The 24,155-nt window shown below is 39.1% G+C and overlaps 1 protein-coding gene across 2 annotated transcripts in view; it reads right to left on the bottom strand.

The window, feature by feature from the left end:
• The window catches only part of TRIM37 (tripartite motif containing 37), a 166,854-nt gene that overhangs the window by 108,112 nt on the left and 34,587 nt on the right, over positions 1–24,155 (bottom strand). For both annotated transcript variants that reach the window (XM_080679841.1, XM_080679840.1), the window contains exons 11-16: positions 23,108–23,189; positions 21,326–21,402; positions 12,889–13,068; positions 5,723–5,837; positions 3,715–3,927; positions 844–980 (exon numbers count right to left, since the gene is read on the bottom strand). In XM_080679841.1, the coding sequence (XP_080535967.1) occupies positions 844–980; positions 3,715–3,927; positions 5,723–5,837; positions 12,889–13,068; positions 21,326–21,402; positions 23,108–23,189 (804 nt within the window). The remainder of the gene's footprint in view (positions 1–843; positions 981–3,714; positions 3,928–5,722; positions 5,838–12,888; positions 13,069–21,325; positions 21,403–23,107; positions 23,190–24,155) is intronic.

Raw genomic sequence — 24,155 nt, 5'->3', positions numbered from 1 at the left:
AACAAAGTGAAAAAAAATGAAATCAAAGACTAACTGACCCAGACTGGGGCAAACTAAAGAGACTTAATCAAAATTAACACTTGATCCTGCATTGGATCCTAAACCAAAAGACGTCACTGAATGCAAAATTTTTAAAAGGTCAGATTACAGTATTACAGCAATGTTAGTCTCTGGATTTTGATAAAGGCACTGTAGTTACCTAAGAAATATACTTATTTTTAGGAAGTACATAATGGGAAGTATACCCACCTAATCTCAAATGTCTTACAAAAAAATTATATGGTGAGAGAGAAAAGAGAGAAACATAAAGCAAAATATTAACATGTGAGGGGAAAATATGGACAGTTTTTTTTAAATAGTGGAATTCTTAGTATTTTTGTGACTTTTCTTAAATATGAAATAATGGCAAAATTAAAAGTTAAAACAAAAATTAAAATTCAGGCCCTGGCCAGGTGTCTCAGTTGGCTGGAGTGTTGTCCCACACCAAAAGGTTGCAGGTTCGATTTACGGTCAAGGCACATACCGAGGGTTGCAGGTTCCATCTCTGGGACAGGAGGCAACCATTAGATGTTTCTTTCTCTGTTTCTCTCTCTCTCTCTCTCTGGCATGCACACATAAATCTATAAAAAATATATCCTTGGGTGAGATAAAAAAGAAAAATTAAAACTCAGTTTGGAAACCAGAGATCAGAGAGTGGAAACTAATTCAAGTCTTTCCTTTAAGATCCTTTATTTATAAAGATTATCAAGAAAAAATGCTAAATATCCCCCCTTTTAGGTCCAGTTAATATCCTTCTAATTATCATGTAGGTGTTTTATATGGTAGTTAATGTGCAACACTTACATAGTTTCTTCATCAATGTCATTTTCCTCCGTGTTACTTGTTGCTGTGGAACTGGCAGAGGAACTGCTACCATCGAGGTGGTTTACTTCATCTTCACCAACAAGATCCAGATCCAGATCCCCATCTGAAAGCTCATGCTAGAACAAGGCAAAGAAATAAAGATTTTTATCTCAAAGAACAACTGAGTATGGAGCAAGCACCAAACAACACCACAATCATCAGAATTCTCTGCTCATGTGCCCAATCAGCTAAGTCCTGTAGAAAAAAAAATCACACAACCACATTACCTGGTACTACTAATTTATTGCTGCCAATTTCAGTGGGGCCTTTAATGTAATTAGAAATGCTTCAGATATTCCATGTTAGCTTCTAGTAAGGCTCCATACAGAGTAACATTTCAAATTATCATTCCTCAAATCCTACCTAACCTCTGTTATCCACAAGGTCACTGTAAAACCTGCACCTACCTGCATAGAAAAGCATACTGGCTATTAAACACAAATTCCTCCAACTTTCAGCTGCCCTACATGTAAACTCCATCTTTACTCATCCTATCAAAAGATTAACCTGAGTGCTTGGTTCCAGCTCCTATTCGTTTCCTTAAATACTTGGGATTTGTCAATACCTTAAACTTATCTTCAGTCTCCCTGATGGCTCCTTCATTTATTTTTTTAAAAATTCTGGCACCCGTCTTTATTATTCCTTCAGAAACCATGTCTCCTTTACCTTAGGGCAAACATGTCAAACTCAAAGGCTAACATGGGGCCAATAAAAAAGGTTTAAGTTTATGTGGGCCACAAAAAAACAAAAGCTTCAATTTTCATAGAAACAGAGGTTTATTTCGATAGAGACATGCTGAATACAAAGGGCTGAAATAAATGAGTAATCGTTAACATAATAGAACATTTTAATCAAAATTAGTATTTTTCTTGAACATTAACTTACCAGACACTGAAGAACTGCACAAATTAGTAAGCGTAACGTAAATAAACCTATTTTTCTTGTTCTCAGAAAGTGAAATATTTCCCGTTGCGCACACCAAACTAGTCAGTACAAGACTAGTGATGTGGCAATCAGCTGCTAAAATATTGGCTGCTAGTATTAGTGGAGAGAAATGGTGCGCCTGCGTGTTAGGCGTGTAAGGGAAATGAATGCAACACGATTATAGTAATCAGTCATTAGTGAACGTTGTAGTTCGTTATTAATAACTATGTATAACAAGATGTTGTAAAAATTAAGCTATAAAATTTTTATTAAAATGTTTCTTACATACCATTATATTGGCTGGGCCGCAAAAATATATGCCATGAGTTTGACATGCTTGCCTTAGGGCAGTGGTCAGCAAACTCATTAGTCAACAGAGCCAAATATCAACAGTACAACGATTGAAATTTCTCTTGAGAGCCGAAAACCGACTTCTGTGCATGGGCCACGAAGTTTCAATCACACTGTACGTGCGCGCCCGCACGTGGTATTTTGTGGAAGAGCCACACTCAAGGGGCCAAAGAGCCGCCTGTGGCTCGCAAGCCGCAGAAATTATTTTTTAAAAAAAGAAAGAAAATCGTCGCCCTAGGGCAGTGGTCGGCAAACTACGGCTCTTTGGCCCCTTGAGTGTGGCTCTTCCACAAAATACCACGTGCGGGCGCGCACGTACAGTGCGATTGAAACTTCGTGGCCCATGCGCAGAAGTCGGTTTTCGGCTCTCAAGAGAAATTTCAATCATTGTACTATTGATATTTGGCTCTGTTGACTAATGAGTTTGCCAACACTGCCTTAGGGCAACAATTTTCTTTTTTTAAAAAATAATTCTCTTTTGTTGAATGTATTACATATGCCCCCCATTGGCCCCCTTCAGCCCACCCCCGCCCCCCCGCCCTTACCTCCCCATTGTTAGTGGCTATGGGCTATGCATATATGCGTACAAGGTTCTTGGTTGATTACTTCCCACCCCCCGCCCCCACCTTCCCTCCAAGATTCTGCCCTCTGTTCCATGCTTCCAATGGGCATTTGGGCTGTTTCCAGATCTTAGCTATTATACATTGTGCTGCTCTGAACATAGGGGTGCATACATTCTTTCTGATTGGTGTTTTGGGTTTCTTAGGATTCCTACAAGTGGGATCACTGGGTCAAATGGCAGTTCCACATTTAATTTTTTGAGGAAACACCATACTTTTTTCCATAATGGCTGCACCAGTCTGCATCCCGTCAGCAGTGTACTAGGGTTCCCTTTTCTCCACATCCTATCAAAAAGCTTTTCTCTGTATCCCTATCTTACCTCAAACAAAAACAACCACTCCTTGAATTCTCATTATAGTCATTATTTAGCTGGGACAAAATCTGGCTATCTCCCAAATCCTAAATGAGTCTATCTACATATGCAACTAGTTTCAGTGAATAAAAATACAACACATTTAAAAAATTCACAATCTGCCCTGGCCGGTTTGGCTCACTGGATAGAGCGTCGGCCTGGGGACTGAAGGGTCCCAGGTTCGATTCTGGTCAAGGGCATGTACCTTGGTTGTGGGCACATCCCCAATAGGGGGTGTGCAGGAGGCAGCTGATCGATGCTTCTCTCTCATTGATGTTTCTGGCTCTCTATCTCTCTCCCTTCCTCTCTGTAAAAAATCAATAAAATATATTTTTTTAAAAATTCACAATTTATAGTTTCTAGAATGTACATCAGTATGTTGTGTAGAATGTAGTTTTCTACAATATAAAACTTTAAAACACTTTGATTCAGCAACTTCTGACTTGACTAACAGATAAGATTTTTAGCGCACTGATTCCTTTACATCATATGATGAAAACCACGATCTTATTAATTTCTCTTATCAAACACAAAATAAATCTAAAATCTGGTCTAATTATTACATGATAATCCTCATTCTGAATCTTCTCATCTTCATCCTCTTTGGCCTCTCTTACAGAAGCTGAAATAGGACCATCCTGGAGAAGCATGTCAGCACAGGACACAGACTTCTTAGATCGTGTCTCAGGACTGTCATCATTTTGGGGGCTAAGATGATTAGCTGGTGGTGACAAATCTCTTGATTTCTGAGTTCGAGATAACTCAATAGTAAGTCTCTTTTAAGACAAAAACAGCACAAATAAACATGAGTTACGAGCAGTGTTTCTTTAGGAAAGCAAAAAATATTTTTAAGTCAAAAAATATATATATGTTCTCAAAACATTTCTTGCACCATCTCTCTCACCACCTGCTGCCTTTTGCTTATGGAAAAATCTAAGACAAAGAAAAACTGCCCACCGTGGCCAGTGTTGCTCAGTAATTAGAGCATCTATCTGAGAACTGAAGGATCTCAAGCTCAATTCCTGGTCAAGGGCACATACCTGTGTTGCAGGTTAGACCCTGGCCCCAGTCGAAGTCTGGGTCAACTACCTAGGAATGCTTTACGGAGTCTCATGTTCTAAATAACCTATATTCTAAACTGTCACATTGAAGTTTCTCTTTCTCCCCCTCCTTCCCCTCCACTCTCTCTGGGAAAAAAAAAAAAAATTGCCTAATTTATTCTCATCCTTCTTCTATCCAGACCAAGCTACACGTACAGTGAGCAAACTCTAAAGTAAATACAGGCAGTTTTAAATAGTACATATAACATGAAAAATCTCTGAAAGTATGTATTTATTCATATATTACTCCATCTATTAGCCAATCTCGGCACTTCAAAAGCTTCTGCCCCATCTCATTTTCCATTGGCAGAAAGAAACATTCCTTACATATTTAGTTTACCATGGTAAAATAAAAATTAACTGGCCTTAATAGGTTTGGCTCAGTGGATAGAGCGTTGGCCTGCGGACTTAAGAGTCCCAGGTTTGATTCTGGTCAAGGGCATGTACCTTGGTTGCAGGCACATCCCCAGTAGGGAGTGTGCAGGAGGCAGCTGATCGATGTTTCTCTCTCATCGATGTTTCTAACTCTCCCTCTCGTAAAAAAATCAATAAAATATATTTTTTAAAAAATTAATTAACTGATCATTCCCAGTGCTCAATTCAACAATAGTGAGAATTCAAGATGGGGCAACTTTCAGTTGTTCTATAGCTTTGAATCCTCTAAATTCAAGACAGCATGGGGAAGAGAAATACAGAAGTCACTGAGAAAAACAGAGAGATAACCTCAAACTAGAGCAGCACTGTAATACAATTTTATGCAATGATGCAAATGCTTCTAGCTACAATGCCCAATATAAGCATTTAAAATGTGGCCATGCTCTATCAGGGGTGGGCAAACTTTTTGACGAGGGCCACAATGGGTTCTTAAACTGGACCGGAGGGCCGGAACAAAAGCATGGATGGAGTGTTTGTGTGAACTAATATAAATTCAAAGTAAAGGAGCGGAGGGGAGAGCAAGAGAACCGGATAGAACAGCCAGATCCGGCCCGCGGGCCGTAGTTTGCCCACGGCTGCTCTAGCTGGTTTGGCTCAGTGGAGAGTGTCAGCTTGAGGACTGAAGGGTCCCAGGTTCGATTCTGGTCAAGGGCACATGCACAGGTTGCAGGCTCAAAACCCAGTAGGGGGCATGCAGGATGCAGCCAATCCATGATCCTCTCTCATCATTGATGTTTCTATCTCCCTCTCCCTTCCTCTCTGAAATCAATAAAAATATATTTTAAAAAATAATAATAATAATAAAATGTGGCTAGTGCAACTAAGGAACTGAATTTTTTTAAGTTTACATAGCTATATATGGCTAGCGGCTACTGAGCAGTAAAGACAGGTTCAAAGGTGGTAAAAAGTCCAAAATAACTGGACTTTTCTACAAAATTATAAACAACAAGAAGTACCCCAAATCTAATTATAAATGATAACAGGCCAATGAGACAAAATGAAACACTAAACCCAAAATGTGTATTTTTGTCCTTACCTCTTTAAGGTTATTTATTTGTTGAATATAGCTAGTCTGTGCAGCCTCCAACTGAGTAATATACCAATGCTGGTCCCGGCATTTTTGAAAGAAAGTTGGTGAACGAACCTGAAACCTTAAAAGAATAGCTGCACATGAAAAATAATCCAAATAGTAAAATATTATCAAACAAGCCTTGAATCTATAACTAAAATTCTAAAATTTTAAGTTTCATTATCATCTGAGGCCAAAATTGAAAATGTACTCAGAGCTCCTCATATTCGCCATTTATTCATGTAGTTTACAAATTATAGTAAAAAAATGTTCTGTAAAGTCATCTATAAATCAGTTGTCTAAACTTAAACTGTAGAGTTCTAAAGAAATACCATTATATATCATGGTTAACCTACTAAAGCATTATTTATTGTAATAATCTAGCTAAAATACAAGGTTGATCATGACTCAAGAACAGGACCATACTATGCAGTAAGGAGGAAGCTAACATTTTTTGACTAGGTCAGGCCCTAGCAAAATAGGTAGTATCTTCTAGGCCAGGGGTGGGCAAACTTTTTGACTCGAGGGCCACAATGGGTTCTTAATCTGGACCGGAGGGCCGGAACAAAAGCATGGATGGAGTGTTTGTGTGAACTAATATAAATTCAAAGTAAAGGAGCGGAAGGGAGACCAAGAGAACCGGATAGAACAGCTGAATCCGGCCCGCGGGCCGTAGTTTGCCCACGGCTGTTCTAGGCACTGCTTTTTCCTTCCTTCTTCCATCTCAATTCCCCTATTTCCTGCTCCTCAGTAAAAAATGACTTACAAGGTCAACTGCCCAGGACTGCTTTACAGTCCCCCAGTCTCATGTTGTAAACAACCTATATTCATGTTCTAAATTATATTCCCAACCCCTCCAGATAGCAACATAAAATCAAAACTCTTCATATATCACAATATATATATATATTTTAGCTAGAGTTAAGAAAAAAACCAAATATCTATATTAATGCCTATGGTGAATAAATGACAGGGTCTTAATCCATTCAGAGCTATCTCTGTATTTAAAAAACTAGTATGTATTAAAGCAAAAGAAGCCTTCCACCTTTGTTATTAGCCAAATATGACTCCAATTACAGTGAAAAAAAATTACAGTAACATATAAAGATGTTTCTGAAGAGTAACAAGAGGCAACACTGATTTGGAAGCCTGCAAATCCTCCTCCTAGTCTTGCCAATCTTATGTTAAGTACTATCCCATTCTTTTCCTACAATTTTACACCTAGTGTAAGAAGCTACTGACCATCTAATAGTTATCTGCAGCACGTGTCTATTTTTCATAAGGATACTCATGCAGGGTGGAAAAAATTTACTGGACCACCATTCTGAGTGGATAATGCCTAGACAGTATCATATACTAAAGCCTAGTATGCAAATTGTTCGACCGGGAGTTTGACCACTCACTATGACGTGCGCTGACTGCCAGGGGGTGGCGCAGAACATGGCAGGCGTCAGCAACACAGCGCTGGCAGCAGTGGAGTTGCTGCCGGCCCCGATGTCCCCCGATGAGAGTGGGACCGAAGCAGGATGATGGAGCACGTGAGCAGGCAGTGCCAGGCCAAGGTGGTGTGAACAGGGGCCCAATTGCCCCACTGACTGCCCCGCACATAGCAACCACTGGCAATGGTAGGAGGCCGGGCCGCTGCCTGGCTTCCAGGTGCTGAGGGAACTGGGTGGGGGGGCCCGGCCCCAATCGACAGTCCCGCCAACTGGATGATGGAACAGGTGAGGGAGCAGTGCCAGGCCATAGTGGGGTGCCAGGTGGGGCTGTGGGGTGGGAAGTGTGAGCTAGGGCCCAATCCCCCCAGGCCACCCCGAGGGACCCCACCATGCACGAATTCGTGCACCAGGTCTCTAGTACACGCATAAGATCTTTGAATGACTAATAAAAGCATGGTCAACCCTGAACATTTTTAGTGCCAAAACAAAAGCAAGCAGCCCTGGCCAGTGTTTCTCAATGGTTACAGCAGCAGCCCACATGCCAAAGGGTCAAGGGTTCAATTCCAGATCAAGGGCACATACCTAGGTTGTGGGTTCACTCCCAGATGAGGCATATGCAAGAGCCAACTAGTCAATATAACTCACATATATTTCCCCCCCCCCCCCCTCTCTCTCTCTCTCTCTCTCTCTCTCTCTCTCTTTCTTTATGCCCTACCCCTTCGACTCTCTCTGAAAAAGCAATGGAAAAAATATCCTCAGGTGAGGATTAACAACAAGAACAACAAAACGAAAGCAAGCAGAAGATAAAATTCCTTAGCTTTCTCTTTTTATATATAAAATAAATTTTTATTGATTTCAGAGAGGGAGGGAGATAGAAACATCAATGATGAGAATCATTGGTCGGCTGCTCTTGCACGCCTCCTACTGGGGATCAAGCTGAAACTCGGGAATGTGCCCTGACCAGGAATTGAGCTGTGACCTCCTGATTAATGAGCCACACTGGCTGAGCTACACTTTTTTTTTCTTTCGTTAAAAGAAAAAATAAGAAACCAAGATGACGGCATAGGTAAACACCTGAACTTGCTGCCTCGCACAACCACTTCAAAACTACAACTAAAAGACAAAACGGACATCATCCAGAACCACAGGAAGGCTGGCTGAGTGGAAATTCTACAACTAGAAGGAAAAAGGAAAGTACACTGAGACTCAGAGGAAGTGTGGAAGTGAAGTGCAGAGTTATGGTGGCATGCGCACGGAAAGGGGCTGGCAACTGAGTATGCTGCTGTCTTTTTCAATCGGGAGGGACACACAGGCTCCCGACTGCTCTGAACTCCAGTTCCAGGCGAGACTCTGGGGAACCAGACTCATTCGGGGAGAAACTGGACTGTCTGGCAGCAGGCGGAACTCGAGGGCGGCTTTCTCTCAGAGGTGCTTGTAACGATTACCACGGGACACTGAGACCCAGGGGCCTCTTAGGGCAGGGCTGATGGTCAGCCATTGCTGTGTGCCCTGCCCTAGTGATTCCCTGGGACCCCGCCCCACCCAATTTACAACCCCACCCAAGCTGTGTGCATCAGCTTTTGCATATGAATGGCCTGGCCTTTTGCAATCTAAAATTACCTAACAAACTGCAGCTGGGTCAGAGAGCCCCAGAACTTTCAAAAGAATGCCAAAGGCTCCACAGAAGCTTGCATTGCTTCACAGCTAGGCCTCATCTGGGCACCTCCAAACCCCAAACAAGAGGAATCTGCAGATCTCTCCGTAGCTCCTGCTGGGTGGCCTCAGGCAGAGGCTAAATTTGCACCTCCTTGGAGAACCAAGAGCCAGTGTACCCAGTGGTCAGAGTGGGACCATCCAGATTACAACTCTTGAGATCCATAAGGAACACACTCAGGGGACAGACTCAGTAAGCATCAAAGCCCCACTGAAGCAAGTCTTGCCTCATAAGGGTGTCTCCAGCACAGAAGTTCTCCCAGCGTAGACACAACTGATCCTCACAGCCAATTGGCCTGGAGGTCAATTCCTCCCAGTGATATCAACAGCAATCAAGGCTTAACTACAACAAGACTGTGCACACAGCCCACAAAGGGGTGCACCAAGAGTGTCCACCTCAGGTAACTGGGGAGGCTGAGCCCCTGGGCCCTATAGGACACCTAGCACACAAAGCCACTCTATCAACAAACACAGGGAAGCAGAGAAAATGCGGAGACAAAGAAACAGGTCACAAAAGAAAATGGAGGAAAGCAAATGACTGGATATAGAGGTCAAAACCACCGTTATAAGGTTACTCAAGAATCTTCTAGAAACCTCCGAGAAATTTAGGGAGATCCTCAAGGATATGAAAAAGGACCAACTAGAAATTAAGCATACACTGACTGAAATAAAGAATAATATACAGAGATCCAACAGCAGACTAGAGGATCCCAAGAATCAAGTCAAAGATTTGAAATACAAAGAAGCAAAAAACACCCAACCAAAAAGGCAAAAAGCAAAAAAGAATCCAAAAATATGAAGACAGTGTAAGGAGCCTCTGGGACAACCTCAAGCGTACCAACATCAGAATTATGGAGAGCAAGATATTGAAAACATATTTGAAGAAATAATGACAAAAACTTACCCCACCTGGTGAAAGCAATAGACTTACAAGTCCAGGAAGCACACAGAACCCCAAACAAGAGGAATCCAAAGAGGACCACACCAAGACACATCATAATTAAAATGCCAAGAGCAAAAGACAAAGAGAGAATATTAAAAGCAGCAAGAGAAAAACAGTTCCCTACAAGGGAGTACCCATACAATTGTCAGCTGATTTCTCAACAGAAACTATGCAGGCCAAAAGGGAGTGGCAAGAAATATTCAAAGTGATGAATAGCAAGAACCTACAACCAAGATTATTCGACCCAGCAAAGCTATCATTCAGAATTGAAGGGCAGATAAAGAGCTTCACAGATAAGAAAAAGCTAAAGGAGTTCATCACTGCCAAACTGGTATTATATGAAATGCTGAAGGGTATTCTTTAAGAAGAAGAAGAAGAAGAGAAGAAAAAGGTAAAGATAAAAATTATGAAGAACAAATACATATCAATAAGTCAATCTAAAAATCAAGTGAATAAAAAATCTGATGAACAGAATAAACTGGTGAATATAACAGAATCAGAGACATAGAAAGGGAGTGGACTGACAATTCTCAGGGGGAAGGAGGTGTGGGGGTGTGGGAAGAGACTGGACAAAAATCGTACACCTGTGGATGAGGACAATGGGGGGGGCAGTAAGGGCAGAGGGTGGGGTGGGAACCGGGTGGAGGGGAGCTATGGGGGGAAAAAAGAGGAACAACTGTAATAATCTGAATAAAGATATATTTTAAAAAAAGAGAAATAAATACATATGTATATGCTAATTGTCCCTCTGACCGTTCGACCAGTCACTATGATGCACACTAACCACCAGGGGCAGACGCTCTGACCGGTAGGTTAGCTTGCAGCTGGGTTCTGGCCAATCAGGACTGGGTGAAATGGGCCAGACACGCCCTGGAGCCCTCCTGCAGTCCCTCCCCGGCCCCGGTCCTACAACGGTGGGGTCCCTCGGCCTGGCCTGTGCCCTCTCGCAACCGGGACCCCTCGGGGGATGTCAGGGAGCCGGTTTGGCCCTGACAGGCCAGGCCAAGAGACCCCACCAATGCACAAATCCATGTACTGGACCTCTAGTTTATTCATATTTAGTTACAGAAAAGCCTTAAGTAACCTTCAAATTAGTACATATAAAATTCCATCAGAATCTTGAATTGATATTTAAATTTTGAACTATCTGTTGTCATTAAATATTATGAGTAATAATTAAAAGCCATCTCTTCATGAACTGCATAGCAATTTATTTATACTGCTATGACAGCACTATCTTATAGAATAATAAACTATTTTGATCTGCGCATTTTATCTTGAGTTTTCTGAGGACAAAAATCAGGCCTTATTCTCTCAATATTAGCCCAATGACAGGCACAGATTCAGTAAATATTGCTAAATAAGTGATAATTAAACATCACAACTGGAATCTGTTCCTGTACTGAGTCTAGAAGTAAAAGCTGTTATAAATAGAGATGGCCTAAATAAAGAACTAGGTTAGGGCCCAGCTGGCGTGGCTCAGTGTTTGAGCGTCAACCTATAAACCCAGGAGGTCACGGTTGGATTCCCAGTCAGGGCAAATGTCCGGGTTGTAGACTCAATCCCCAGTGTGGGGCATGCAGGAGGCAGCCAATCAATGATTCTCTCTCATCACTGATGTTTCTATCTCTCTATTCTTCTCCCTTCCTCTCTGAAATCAATAAAAACATAAAAACAACAACCTAGGTTAGGTTAAATTGCATTAAAAAAAGAAAACTCTCACACAGGTTGCCCACAAAGATTCAACATTACTAATACTTCAATAGGGAGAGGACTAAGGCTATAAAAATGGTTAAAGTGTGAAATAGCAACAAATTATTTCTTTTGGTAAATAATCTTTTTTAAAATACAAAAAATTAAAAGGTTATAAAATGGAATTAAAATAATCCCAAAATTAAAAAAATAAAATAATCCCCCCAAAATGACAAAAACATGAATTTTTTTCTATATTAAAAATGCAATAATCTCTTTTTTCACTTCTTTCTTCTTCCAGAGAAGTTATAAAGAACACATAATAGTAAAGGTTGATAGAATAGCAACACACACTTAAGAACAAGAGCTTGGCATGAGTGAAATTTAAGAGTATATCAAATCACTTCCAAGGAAAAATGCTTTTAGAATTGTTTTGATGGAAAGTTCTAAACTATTAAACACTCTGAAACCTCTCAGTTAAAAACACATTTGAGTCCATTTTTTAAGTATGCAAGCCCTCATTTGTAACATCAAATTAAAACAGTTTGTAATGATGTCCAAAATTTCTGACTTGTGAAGGTTACCCCAACATTAAAATAGGGCTGTTGTGGTTTGATAGTGTTTATGTTCTATCCTTTCTTACAAATAACACACCAACTAGTATCACTTAGTTTGATTCATCTCTGTTGCCTTACTTTTTCATTTGCTATTATCTAGAAGGAACTGAAAATATTTTTGCGAAATTCAGCGTATAAACCCTATCACCCCAATGTCAAGTGGAAAAAAAAAAGCAAGTGACCGTGTTTTTGATTTGCAAATAGTGAGGTTGTGATAAGTTCAACAGATAAATAGGACCTTACTATATTTATTAGAAGTAGTAGTTTCCTTTTTATGGAATTACTAACTAAATGTCAAACCCATTTCTAACTTAAATTATTCACTGACTACACAAGACTCCTGAAAGAAATGGTTAAGAACATAGTAAGATTATAGTTGGTATAAATTTCAATATTCATCTTTGTTAAATAAATAGACTTTTAAAATAAAGTTCTAGTGACATTATTCCCTCATGATAAAAGCCACAGTATATTGCCGAAACCGGTTTGGCTCAGTGGATAGAGCGTCAAACCTGCAGACTGAAAGGTCCCAGGTTCGATTCCGGTCAAGGGCATGTACCTTGGTTGCGGGCATGTCCCCAGTAGGGGGTGTGCAGGAGGCAGCTGATGGATGTTTCTCTCTCATCGATGTTTCTAACTCTCTATCCCTCTCCCTTCCTCTCTGTAAAAAATCAATAAAATATATTTAAAAAAAAAAAAAAAGCCACAGTATCAAATGTTTCCAATTACCTTAAAATTACTGTATCATTTTGTCGATTCAAGTATCCTTCATTTGCAAGTAAGTCCAAACGGAAAAATCTATTATAACCCCAGCATTCTCCAACTTCAAAGTCAGATGCAAACTCTCGAATGATGTTTTTCGTAGGATCATTGCAGGACTGATGAACCATTTCTACACGATATTCATATCTAAAATTAAAAAAACTGAATATTAATATAGTTGGCAAACCAGAATAAAAAACAGACTCATCAAAAACATTATGGTCATTAAGTAATTAACTGAGAAGAAACTTCATATACAATTACATTTCGTTCAGAAGCTTTGTATTATTTATAAAGACAGCAGTGTTATGAATGGGCTACCCCAACATGACTGGCAGTAGGTCTCTCTTTCCTCCTAATATTGTTTATCAATATAGCAGATATAAAACATCACCTCAGGGAGGAGAAACCAAAATGGCGGCATATGTAAACACCTAAACTGCTGCCTCGCACAACAATATCAAAACTACAACTAAAAGACAAAACGGACACCATCCAGACCACAGAAAAGCTGGCTGAGTGGAAATTCTACAACTAGAAGAAAAGAGGAAAGCACATTGAGACTCTGAGGAGCTACAAAAGGCTGAGGTATGGAGGCTCGCACGCAGAGAGGACAGGCGGCTGTGTGCACAGGGAGGCTGAGTGCGCGGCTGGCTTTCTAAATCAGGAGGGAGAAGGAAGCTCCCAACTGCACTGAACTCCAGTCCCGGGCGAGATGCTGGGAAACCAGACCCATTCGGGAGGAATTTGGACTGTCAGGAAAAAAAAAGCACACTGAGACTCAGGAGCTGCAGAAGGCAGAGGTCAGGGGGCGCGTGCGTGCTGAGGACTGACTGCTGAATGCATGAGAGGCTGAGTGTGCGGCTGGCTTTCTAAAGCAGGAGGGAGACAGACACTCCCGACTGCGTTGAACTCCAGTTCCAGGCAAGTTTCTGGGAACCCCGACTCATTAGGGGAGAAACTGGACTGTCTGGCAGTGGGCGAAACTCGAGGGCGGCTTTCTCTCAGAGGTGCTTACAGCGATTACCGAGGGACACTGAGACCCAGGGGCCTCATAGGGCAGGGCTGACGGGAAACCAAGGCTGTCTGCTCTGCCCTGAAACTCCGCCCCATCCAAGCTGAGCACAGAGGCTTTTGCAATTTTGCAAGTCTTGTCTCATAAGAGTGTCTCCAGCACAGAAGTTCTCCCAGTGTAGACACAGCTGATCCTCACAGCCAATTGGCCTGGAGGTCAATTCCTCCCAGTGACACCAACAACAATCAAGACTTAACTACAACAAGGCTGTGCACACAGCCCACAAAGGGGTGCACCAAGAGTGTCCACCTCAGGTAACTGGGGAGGCTGAGCCACTGTGCCCTAGAAGACACCTACCACACAAAGCTACTCTACTAAGTCAGGAAAGCAGTGAAAATGTGGAGACAAAGAATCAGATCACAAATGAAAGAAATGGAGGAAAACAAACGACTGGATATAGAGTTCAAAACCACCGTTATAAGGTTTTTCAAGAATTTCCTAGAAAAGGCCGATAAATTTAACGAGACCCTCGAGGATATGAAAAAGGACCAACTAGAAATTAAACATACACTGACTGAAATAAAAAATATTATACAGAGATCTAACAGCAGACTAGAGGACTGCAAGAATCAAGTCAAAGATTTGAAATACAAAGAAGCAAAAAACACTCAGCCGGAAAAGCAAAAAGAAAAAAGAATCCAAAAATTTGATGATAGTGTAAGGAGCCTCTGGAACAATCTCAAGCGTACAACATCAGAATTATGGGGGTGCCAGAAGAAGAGAGAGAGCAAGATACTGAAAACCTATTTGAAGAAATAGTGACTGAAAACTTCCCCCACCTGGTGAAAGCAATAGACTTACAAGTCCAGGAAGCGCACTGAACCCCAAACAAAAGGAATCCAAAGAGGACCACACCAAGACACATAATTAAAATGCCAAGAGCAAAAGACAGAGAATATTAAAAGCAGCAAGAGAAAATCAGTTAATTACCTACGAGGGAGCACCCATACGACTGTCAGCTGATTTCTCAACAGAAACTATGCAGGCCAGACGGGAGTGGCAAGAAATATTCAAAGTGATGAATAGCAAGAACCTACAACCAAGATTACTCTACCGAGCAAAGCTATCATTCAGAATTGAAGGGCAGATAAAGAGCTTCACAGATAAGAAAAAGCTAAAGGAGTTCATCACCACCAAACTAGTATTGTATGAAATGCTGAAAGGTATTTTTTAAGAAGAGGAAGAAGAAAAAGGTAAAGATAAAAATTACGAACAACAAATACATATCTATCAACAAGTGAATCTAAAAATCAAGTGAATTCAAAATCTGAGGAACAGAATAAACTGGTGAATATAATAGAATCAGGGGCATAGAAAGGGAGTGGACTGACAATTCTTGGGGGGAAAGGAGTGAGGAAGGTGCGGGAAGAGACTGGACAAAAAGCGTACACCTATGGATGAGGACAGTGGTGGGGGGGAGGTAAGAGCAGAGGGTGGGGTGTGTACCGGGTGGAGGGGAGATATGAGGGGAAAAAAGAGGAGCAATTGTAATAATCTGAACAATAAAAGATTAAGTTAAAAAAAAAGAAACATCCCTCAGTAAATAAACAAATAAGTTACTTTTGTATGTTTTATGTTTTGTGTTTTTGTTGTTGTTGTTTTTAAATTTGTCTTTTACAAACCCTTGTGTGGAGGGCTGACTTTCAATAGATCGCAGCGAGGGAGCTGCTCTGCTATGTATGAAACCCCGACCCAGAAGCAGGTCATCTTGGAATGGCTTAGCGCCAGGTTCCCCACGAACGTGTGTTGTCTGAAGGGCGTCGGGGTGGCCCCCTTTCCGCCGCACCCGGTTTCCCAGGACAAAGGGCTCTCTGCACCCAACCCCGGTCCTGACGCGCGGTGGGGCGCACCATGCGGCCGCAGCGAGGCGGTTGGGCGTGATGGCCCGCCGGCGGGGACGGCGGGGGACCGGCTATCTGAGAGGACAACTGAGGCTCTGTGGCGCTACCATATCGTTCCACCTGGGCGGGAACTTTTATTTTAGCAAAGCTAAATGCTTTTTCATATATCCATTACCTATATTTCTCCACATGTAAAAATTCTGCCATTTCCTTTGAGAATTATCACCATGCAATTTTAAACTAAATAGTAAATTTTAAATACTCTATTTTTCCAATTCAAGTTAAAATAAATTAACTAGGCATTCAGAAATTCAAGCCTATAAACTCTTCTGACAGAAAATAAGTATAAATTGGGAAAGCCAATATATTCAAATTTCCCTATCTTATAGAGTATAAACCTTTCAAGTCTCTAAACTCATTTTTACTAAGAAAGCACTATTATTACAAAAGAAAGCAAAGTGAAGAAATAAAGGTAACCAGAAGGAAGACTCAACATTAATGTGGACGAAAAAGAGGCTCTATGGAAAATAATCTCACAGGGTGATGTGACCATAAATTCCCAAGTGCCCAGGTCATGGTGGGTAGTCATGCAGCAGGCCTATAACGTCTTTAGCAAGGTTTTAAGCCAGCTCTGTCCATTGTTCTTGTGCATCTAGGTTAATACACTTAGAAGTAATACCCCCTGAAGGGGTTAGTAAGCCTCAAGAGAGCACACAAGCCAAAACCGGTTTGGCTCAGTGGAAGAGCGTCAGCCTGCGGACTGAAAGGTCCCAGGTTCGATTCCAGTCAAGGGCATGTAACTTGGTTGCGGGCACATCCCCAGTAGGAGGTGTGCAAGAGGCAGCTGATCGATGTTTCTCTCTCATCGATGTTTCTGACTATCTATCACTCTTCCTTCCTCTCTGTAAAAAATCAATAAAATATATTAAAAAAAAAAAAAGAGAGAGAGCACACAATATTAACTATCCTTTAATCCACTCCCCACCTTGCTTTCTCCAATCTTTCTCCCCTCCTAATTTCAAAGGCATAAAAGCTGCTGCAAGCCTACTATTCTTTTTTTTTTTTTAAACAATTTTTTTATATATTTTATTGATTTTTTTTTTTACAGAGAGAGGAAGGAAGAGGGATAGATAGTCAGAAACATCGATGAGAGAGAAACATCGATCAGCTGCCTCCTGCACACCTCCCACTGGGGATGTGCCCGCAACCAAGCCACATGCCCTTGACCGGAATCGAACCTGGGACCCTTCAGTCTGCAGGCTGACGCTCTATCCACTGAGCCAAACCGGTTTTGGCTGAATTGCATATTTTTAGATGGTTAATTATATTTCATGTAAATTTCACATAAAAAATAAACTTTTTACTATTTTAAAAGTGAGTAGTGAAAAACTCAAAACTCACAGAAATAATCAAGAATATTGAAAAAACTGGGAAGATATTAATGCAGATGGTCAAATACATCCAGGAAAAGGATAAGTAGAAGTTTAAAATCAATATAAAACAGTTTTTGAAAATCAGTTCCTTTGTATGAAAAAACATAATGTTTGAAAAAAAAAGGTAATTTTTTTCTCTGCATTAGTTCTTTAAAATCATGACTAATACAGACCTATTTTTCTAATAAATATGGCAATTAATTCAAGTTAAATTACAGTTAGGTAAAACTAAAACCTTAAACTGGAATATTCCAACTTAAATTCTTTCCTTCTATCAAAGTGAAAGTCTTAATAAATTTCACAACTGTTAAGTTAAAATTTTAGTCTGATTAAAATGACTCCTCCAGAAAAATTCTACTCTTTCCTTCAACAACTCAAATTCCTGTTTCAAAACAAGTCACTCAGAATATACTGTTAAGAGTAAAGTGCAGATTTCCTCTGAAAGCCCACACACCTGTGAATGCTAACACATACCTATTATATTGAGAAACTTAAGCATAATAAAATTATGAAAAAGTACTTCTGCAGGGTCCCAGGTGGTATTAAAATCTACTAGACAATGATGCAATAATTTTTTATTCCATATTTTGACAGTTAAACTACCTCAACTTTAAACTCTTAATTCCATAATTAAATGACATTTCAGTATTTGATGAAAAAATATTCAAAACTCTTCTCTAGGATTACTGAAGCATTAAGAGAATTAACAAATAAGATATCTGCATTTTTCAGAAGCTAATAACTTATCACAGTCTAGCTTTATTATACCACTGCACATACAGTATCAGAATCATGCTCTACCATTTTGTCCTTTATGCTTTGTCATGTATTTTACTTCTACATTTATTAAACCGTAAAATACAATGTTAATATTGTTGTTTAAATAGTAAATTATCATTTAAAGTTATTTTAATAACAAAGAAATTTTTAACTTAACCAAGCAGTTTCCATTTCTGCTGCTCTTAATTTGTTTAGATTCAGATGTCCAACTAGTATTATTTTCCTTGTATGTACATCATGTGCTTTAACATTTCTTATAGTCCAGGTTTGAAAATATGCTTGAAAATGACTTTATCTTAGCTTTATATTTTGAAAGATATTTTTGCTGGGTACAAAATCCTATATATTTTTTTTTCCTTTAGCCTTTCTAAGACGTCCCTTTATCATTCCACTGGTATTGTTTCCAGTGAAAACTCTTGATTTAATCCTTACCTTTGTGCCTCTATAAATGCCATTTTTTCCACTGCTAGTTTAAGATTTTCTGTTTATCAATAGTTTTGAGCAATCTACACTAATAAAAGAGTAAGATGCAAATTGACCATACCTTTGCAACACCCACCAGCCAATCAGGAGTGAGTATGCAAATTAACCCAACAAAGATGGTGGGTTAATTTCCACATGCAAGCGGCCAGGGATGGACGCTTGCATTGTCACCATGGTGACGATGCAGGTGTTCCGCACCACCCCAGCCGTTCCAGGCCTCTGGGCAGCATGGGAAGGTGGAAAGGTGGCTCTGGTCAGAGCGAAGGCCATGCTGGCAGCCAGGGGAAGGAAGGCCCATTCTTGCAAGAATCTTTGTGCATAGGGCCTCTAGTTTGATTATAATGTGCTTTGATGTTCCCTTCATGTTTCATGTGCTTGTAATTCATTAAGTTTTCTAAATCTGTGGGTTTAAAATTTTTATCAAGTTTAGAAAGTTTTCCCCATTTTTTCTTTATTTATTCTTCTGATTCCCTCCTTTAAGGACTCCAGTTATCTATACATTAAGTTGTTTCAGGTTGTTCTGTTTTGGAATTTGTTTTTCTATGTTTCATCTTGGGCAGTTTCTATTGCTATGCCTTCAAGAGTGAGTAACCTTTTCTTTTGCAATATCTAATCTGTCATTCATGCCATCCAGTGTACTTTACATTTCAAATAAAGTTCATTTTCAAGTTCAATTTGAGTCTTTTATATACCCCTACTTAACTTTTGAACAAATGTGGAATAGTTATAACTGTCTTAAATGTCCGTTTCCTACTTCTCACATGAAAACCAAGCTGTCCTTTTTAAAGCCAGACATTCATTCAAAGATTTCAAAAATCTAAAACCAAGCTTTCTCATCAAATATTATTTCACTTCAAAAAAGTTATATTCATGAAAATGGTCTTTTATGTTAACACATAATTATGATTTTTAAGTGAATTAATAACATTTTTTAAATATTGTTTTAATTTCTAATTCAGATAATATCAATATAACCCACATAAAGAAAAAGTTCTTGCTTAATTTTGATTGATTATTCTCATTATTGGTTGTCTTCCCATCTCTTTAAATGCCAATTAAACTTTGATTGAACCGCACATATTGAATATTTTACTTTGTGGGGTGCTGGACATTTTTGTGATCTTACAAATTTTCATGAGCTTTGCTCTGGGTTACAGTTATTTGAAAAGAATATGATCCTTTGAGATGCTGCCTTTATTTTTTAGGTAGGCCCAGAGCAGTGTTCAGTCTAGAACTTAGCTGTTCCCCTCTACTGAGGCAAATGCCCCATGAATTATAAATTTCTCCACTGTAATAGTGGAAACAGACAGATCCTGGCCCTGTATGAACACCAGACACCACTTACTGTAATCCTTTCAGATTATTCTTTCCCCAAACACAGGTAGTTTCCTCACAAATGAGCCCTACACAGCACTCTGCTGAGTACTTAAAGGGAACACCCTACAGATATCTGGGGCTCTCTGCCTATGCAGCTCTCTCCTCTCTGGTATTCTGTCCAATACACTTTAGCTACACTGGTCTTCCTGCACACTCAGCACTGTCTACTCAATTCAGGGAGTCTGCCAGACTATCTCAGTTCACCCTCCTGAAAATTTTCTCAGGGCTGTAAACTGGGGCAATCATAGAACTCATTTGTCTGTTTCTTGTCTATTGGGAATTGCTTCCATTGGTTGCCTCATGTCCAGTGCCTAGAAAATGTCATTTTTCTCTCTTCTTTTTGGTTATTGCAAGAGAAAGGGTTACTCTTCTATTACTCCATTATAGCTAAAAGGAGACGTTTCATATCAAATCAACAGATTTTAATGTAATAAAGTCAAATTTACTATTATGGTTTTAGATTCCACATTACAAATTACATTTACCAAACAAGCACTCGTTCAATTTGGTGAAATGTCAAAGAAGAGTCACAATCATCTAAAACTGCTTTTTCAAGTGTTCCTCCTTTTTTTACCACAAGAAAAAATTTTTTTATAACTTTGGTGACAAAAACTTATTGTTATTGATCATTTCTCAGTGCATAAAAATACTGAATTATTATATTGTACACTTGAGACTAATATAATGTTATGTGTTAATTAGACCTCAATTTTAAAATAAATGTTTCTCCTTAACAAAAAGGAGGTTACTGCCAGGGACAGGGAAAGAGGAATAGGAAGTGACTGGTAATGGGTATAGAGTTTCTTTGTGGGATGATAAAAATGTTATAAAATTAGATACTGGAGTGTGTTGTAGAACTTGGGGAATATACAAAAAAAATCTACTGACTTTTACACTTATTTATAAATTTTATGGGATTTAAATCATGTCTCATTAAAAAAACTTTTCTCAACTGCATGATATTCAAAATCTGTGAGGCTAGATTTTATATACTATATACTTCAACCAAAAAAACTTATTGCACATAAATTAAATATAGAAGCAGATATGGTAATCCAGCCACTTTCTTTTTAAGCATATAGCAAGAGATTTCCAAAAATGCAAAATACATATATTTTATGAAGAAAAAAATATTTATGTTAATATACAATAGGTTATTTTTAAATTAATACAATTTTTATATTTTTTCCCTCTGTTTTAACTTCTAATTCAGAAAATATCAATTGATATAACCCCCACAAAGAAAAACTCATTGGGATTCCCAATAAATATGTCACCATACTATTCCTGGGATGTACACTTTCACAAATATAATACAGTAATTAACAAGATAAAAAAATTAATAAAAAAATTATAAAGAGGAATGTACTAGTATGTAAACACACACTAAAGTTTGTTATTTAATCACGTCTTACTTGGAAGTTTCAGGCAAGCCAGCTGAGAGTTCCAGAAACACAGATAAATAGTAACCACGAACAACTCCATTTCCATCCTAAAAAAAAAAAAAAGGAAGTTATAGAAATACAAATTCCAGATCAATTTAAATTAAGCCACAATTTAAAAAAATATAGACTAATATATGACATTTGGATTGGGACGTACTTCTAAATTTAGAAGCAGTAAGAAAAATAATAGAAAGACCAATATATTTGATTCTGTAACAATTTGAAACTTTTGTACATTAAGAAAAACACCTGATGGCTGCCTTTCCAGCCACTTTCTGATGTAGAGAGGCATAACATGCACTCTTGTGTCTTGTTGGCTGTTTTGCTATATGTGTTATTTTTAATAATAAATGTTCCCTCCTGTTCAGATTGACAGCAAAGTGACAAAGAAGCTAACCTGAAGAGATTAAATATGTGTGAATCCATGAGTTCATAATATTTTTTAAAACCTAATTAATCACTTCCAGAAAATAATACGGAAAACTGGTAAATAACAGGAAAGAATCCTGCCTCTCCTAAATGAACTGTTATTGATTAATCAAATAATAAAGGAAAGTATCTATATTAATAAAAAGGTAATATGCTAATGAGACCAGGAGACCTTCCAGACGTCCTTCCAGACAAAGCCATGGTGGTGGGGCCAAGGCAGAGGCAGTTAGGGGCGATCAGGCCAGGCGGGGAGGACAGTTGGGGGTGATCAGGCTGGCGGGGGGGGGGGAGAGTTAGGGACGAGCAGGCTGGTGTGGGGGGCAGTTGGGAGTGAGCAGGCCAGCAGGCAGAGTGGTTAGGGGTGATCAAGCAGGCAGGCAGGTGAGTGGTTAGGAGCCAGTGGTCCCGGATTGCAAGAGGGTGCAGGCCAGGCTGAGGGACACCGCCCTCCCGCCCCGTGCACAAATTTCGTGCACTGGGCCACTAGTCTCTTTATAAAAGTATGACAACTAATAAGTGAAAAAAAAACACCCATAAAATGAGAATATCACTGTTTTAAGTGATAGATATAGGCAATGAGCATCAATAGCTGCCAATACCATAAAGAGATGCAACTAGACATCATGTGATTAAAAAACCAACACTACTACTTATATTCTTGCCATAGGAATCAACTATGTATCTCATCATGCCACTGAATCCAGCTGCTAATTTACAGAAAATTCATAGATCAATGGAACATACTGAAATGTATAATGAGTATACAATTAGCATACATGTGTTCTGATGGCTTTCTGTATTTTATTTTTAAAAACGCTTTTAAGATAAGAATTTTAAACATGTCTTCTGAAGATAAGAATCTTCATACAAACAAGAAATAAGATTCAGGAATGTCAGGGTTCATACTGTTCATATTTAATTCACTTTCCTGTAGAATTAGTAATAGAACTTATAAAGAAACATTGAAATTGTCATTACTTTAGCCCTAGCTGATTTGGCTCAGTGGATAGAGTGTCGGCCTGCGGATTGAAGGGTCCCAGGTTCGATTCCAGTCAAGGGCATGTACCTTGTTTGCAGGCATATCCCCCAGTGGGAGGTGTGCAGGAGGCAGCTGATTGATGTTTCTCTCTCATCAATGTTTCTCTCTATCCCTCTCCCTTCCTCTCTGTAAAAAAAAAATCAATAATATATATATATATATATTTTTTTAAATTGTCATTACTTTAATTTCTTACTCTACCAAAAAAGTGAACCTGTGTACTACAGAACCCCAAAAGAAAGATCTTGGGTTTAAAAGAATTATTAAAAACATGAAAAACTTACTGGGTAAACTTTTAATCTCCAACAAAGTCCTGAAACTTGAAGAGGTGGACTGTAAACAGGATCTGCTCTCTGGCGCAAAGTGCTAAAGTAAAAGAAAACCAACGAAATCAAAAGATCAAAACCAAAACAAACTACTTTATTTATGTTACTTACTTCAAGCCATGGACAAAGTAAAAGGTGGCTAATCAAGTCAATATCACACTGGATAAATTTATATATAGTTGCATCTAGAAATAAAATTTAATAATACGGAAATATTCAGCAGTATCTTCAGTTTCAGGTCACCTCAAAACTGTGACATTTAAGAGAAAAGGGAAAATAACTAAGTATCCTGAATTTAATTACCATTTCAACAAGTAATCTTTCACCAATAAAGAAGAAAAAAGAAAAATATGTCTTTCTTCCTCATATTCCTGGTAGTGTAATTATCCTTTTTTTAAAATGGAAAAACAAAAAGAGCATGTGCTAAATCTTAATGTATGTGGGGAATGTATGTGGGGAAAAAGTCTTGAAAAGTTTATATTTTAGCCACAAAATTATCCCATAAGAAAAACAAATTATATATAAAATGGTATAAATTCTCCGTTTGCCTTATTTTGATGGTTATCACCTCCTGGAATTTTCCTCCCCAGGCAAGACCTTATATTCTTGGTATGCAACCCTTGAAGACAAATTACTAGACCTTTTTGTTTTAAGGTCTGCATTTATAATCTTAGAGAAAAAGCAATAATGGCTAAAAAAAAAAAATTAACATGTAAGTTACAAAGCTTAAAATAATGACTTCTTGTCCTTACTTTGAGTTCACAGAAAATGGACCCAAATGGACTTGTTCTTATCACTTTTATTTCTGAGGATGGGTAAGGGGCTCATCGACCTCTATCATCCCTTTCACCCCATCTTAACAAAGGCCTAGTGGACCCTATTGTATAAAACATGGCTCCCTTCCACTGACTAGAGAAGCAACTGGTCCTGAATAATACAATCCAAACAAATGACCATTATGCTTCTAATAGGAAATTTGTTTCTTCTAAGATAACATTGAGTGTCA

The sequence above is a fragment of the Plecotus auritus genome (genome assembly GCF_963455305.1).
Source record: "Plecotus auritus genome assembly, chromosome: 7".
NCBI lineage: Eukaryota > Metazoa > Chordata > Mammalia > Chiroptera > Vespertilionidae > Plecotus > Plecotus auritus.
This window is presented reverse-complemented; position numbering and strand designations above follow the sequence as displayed.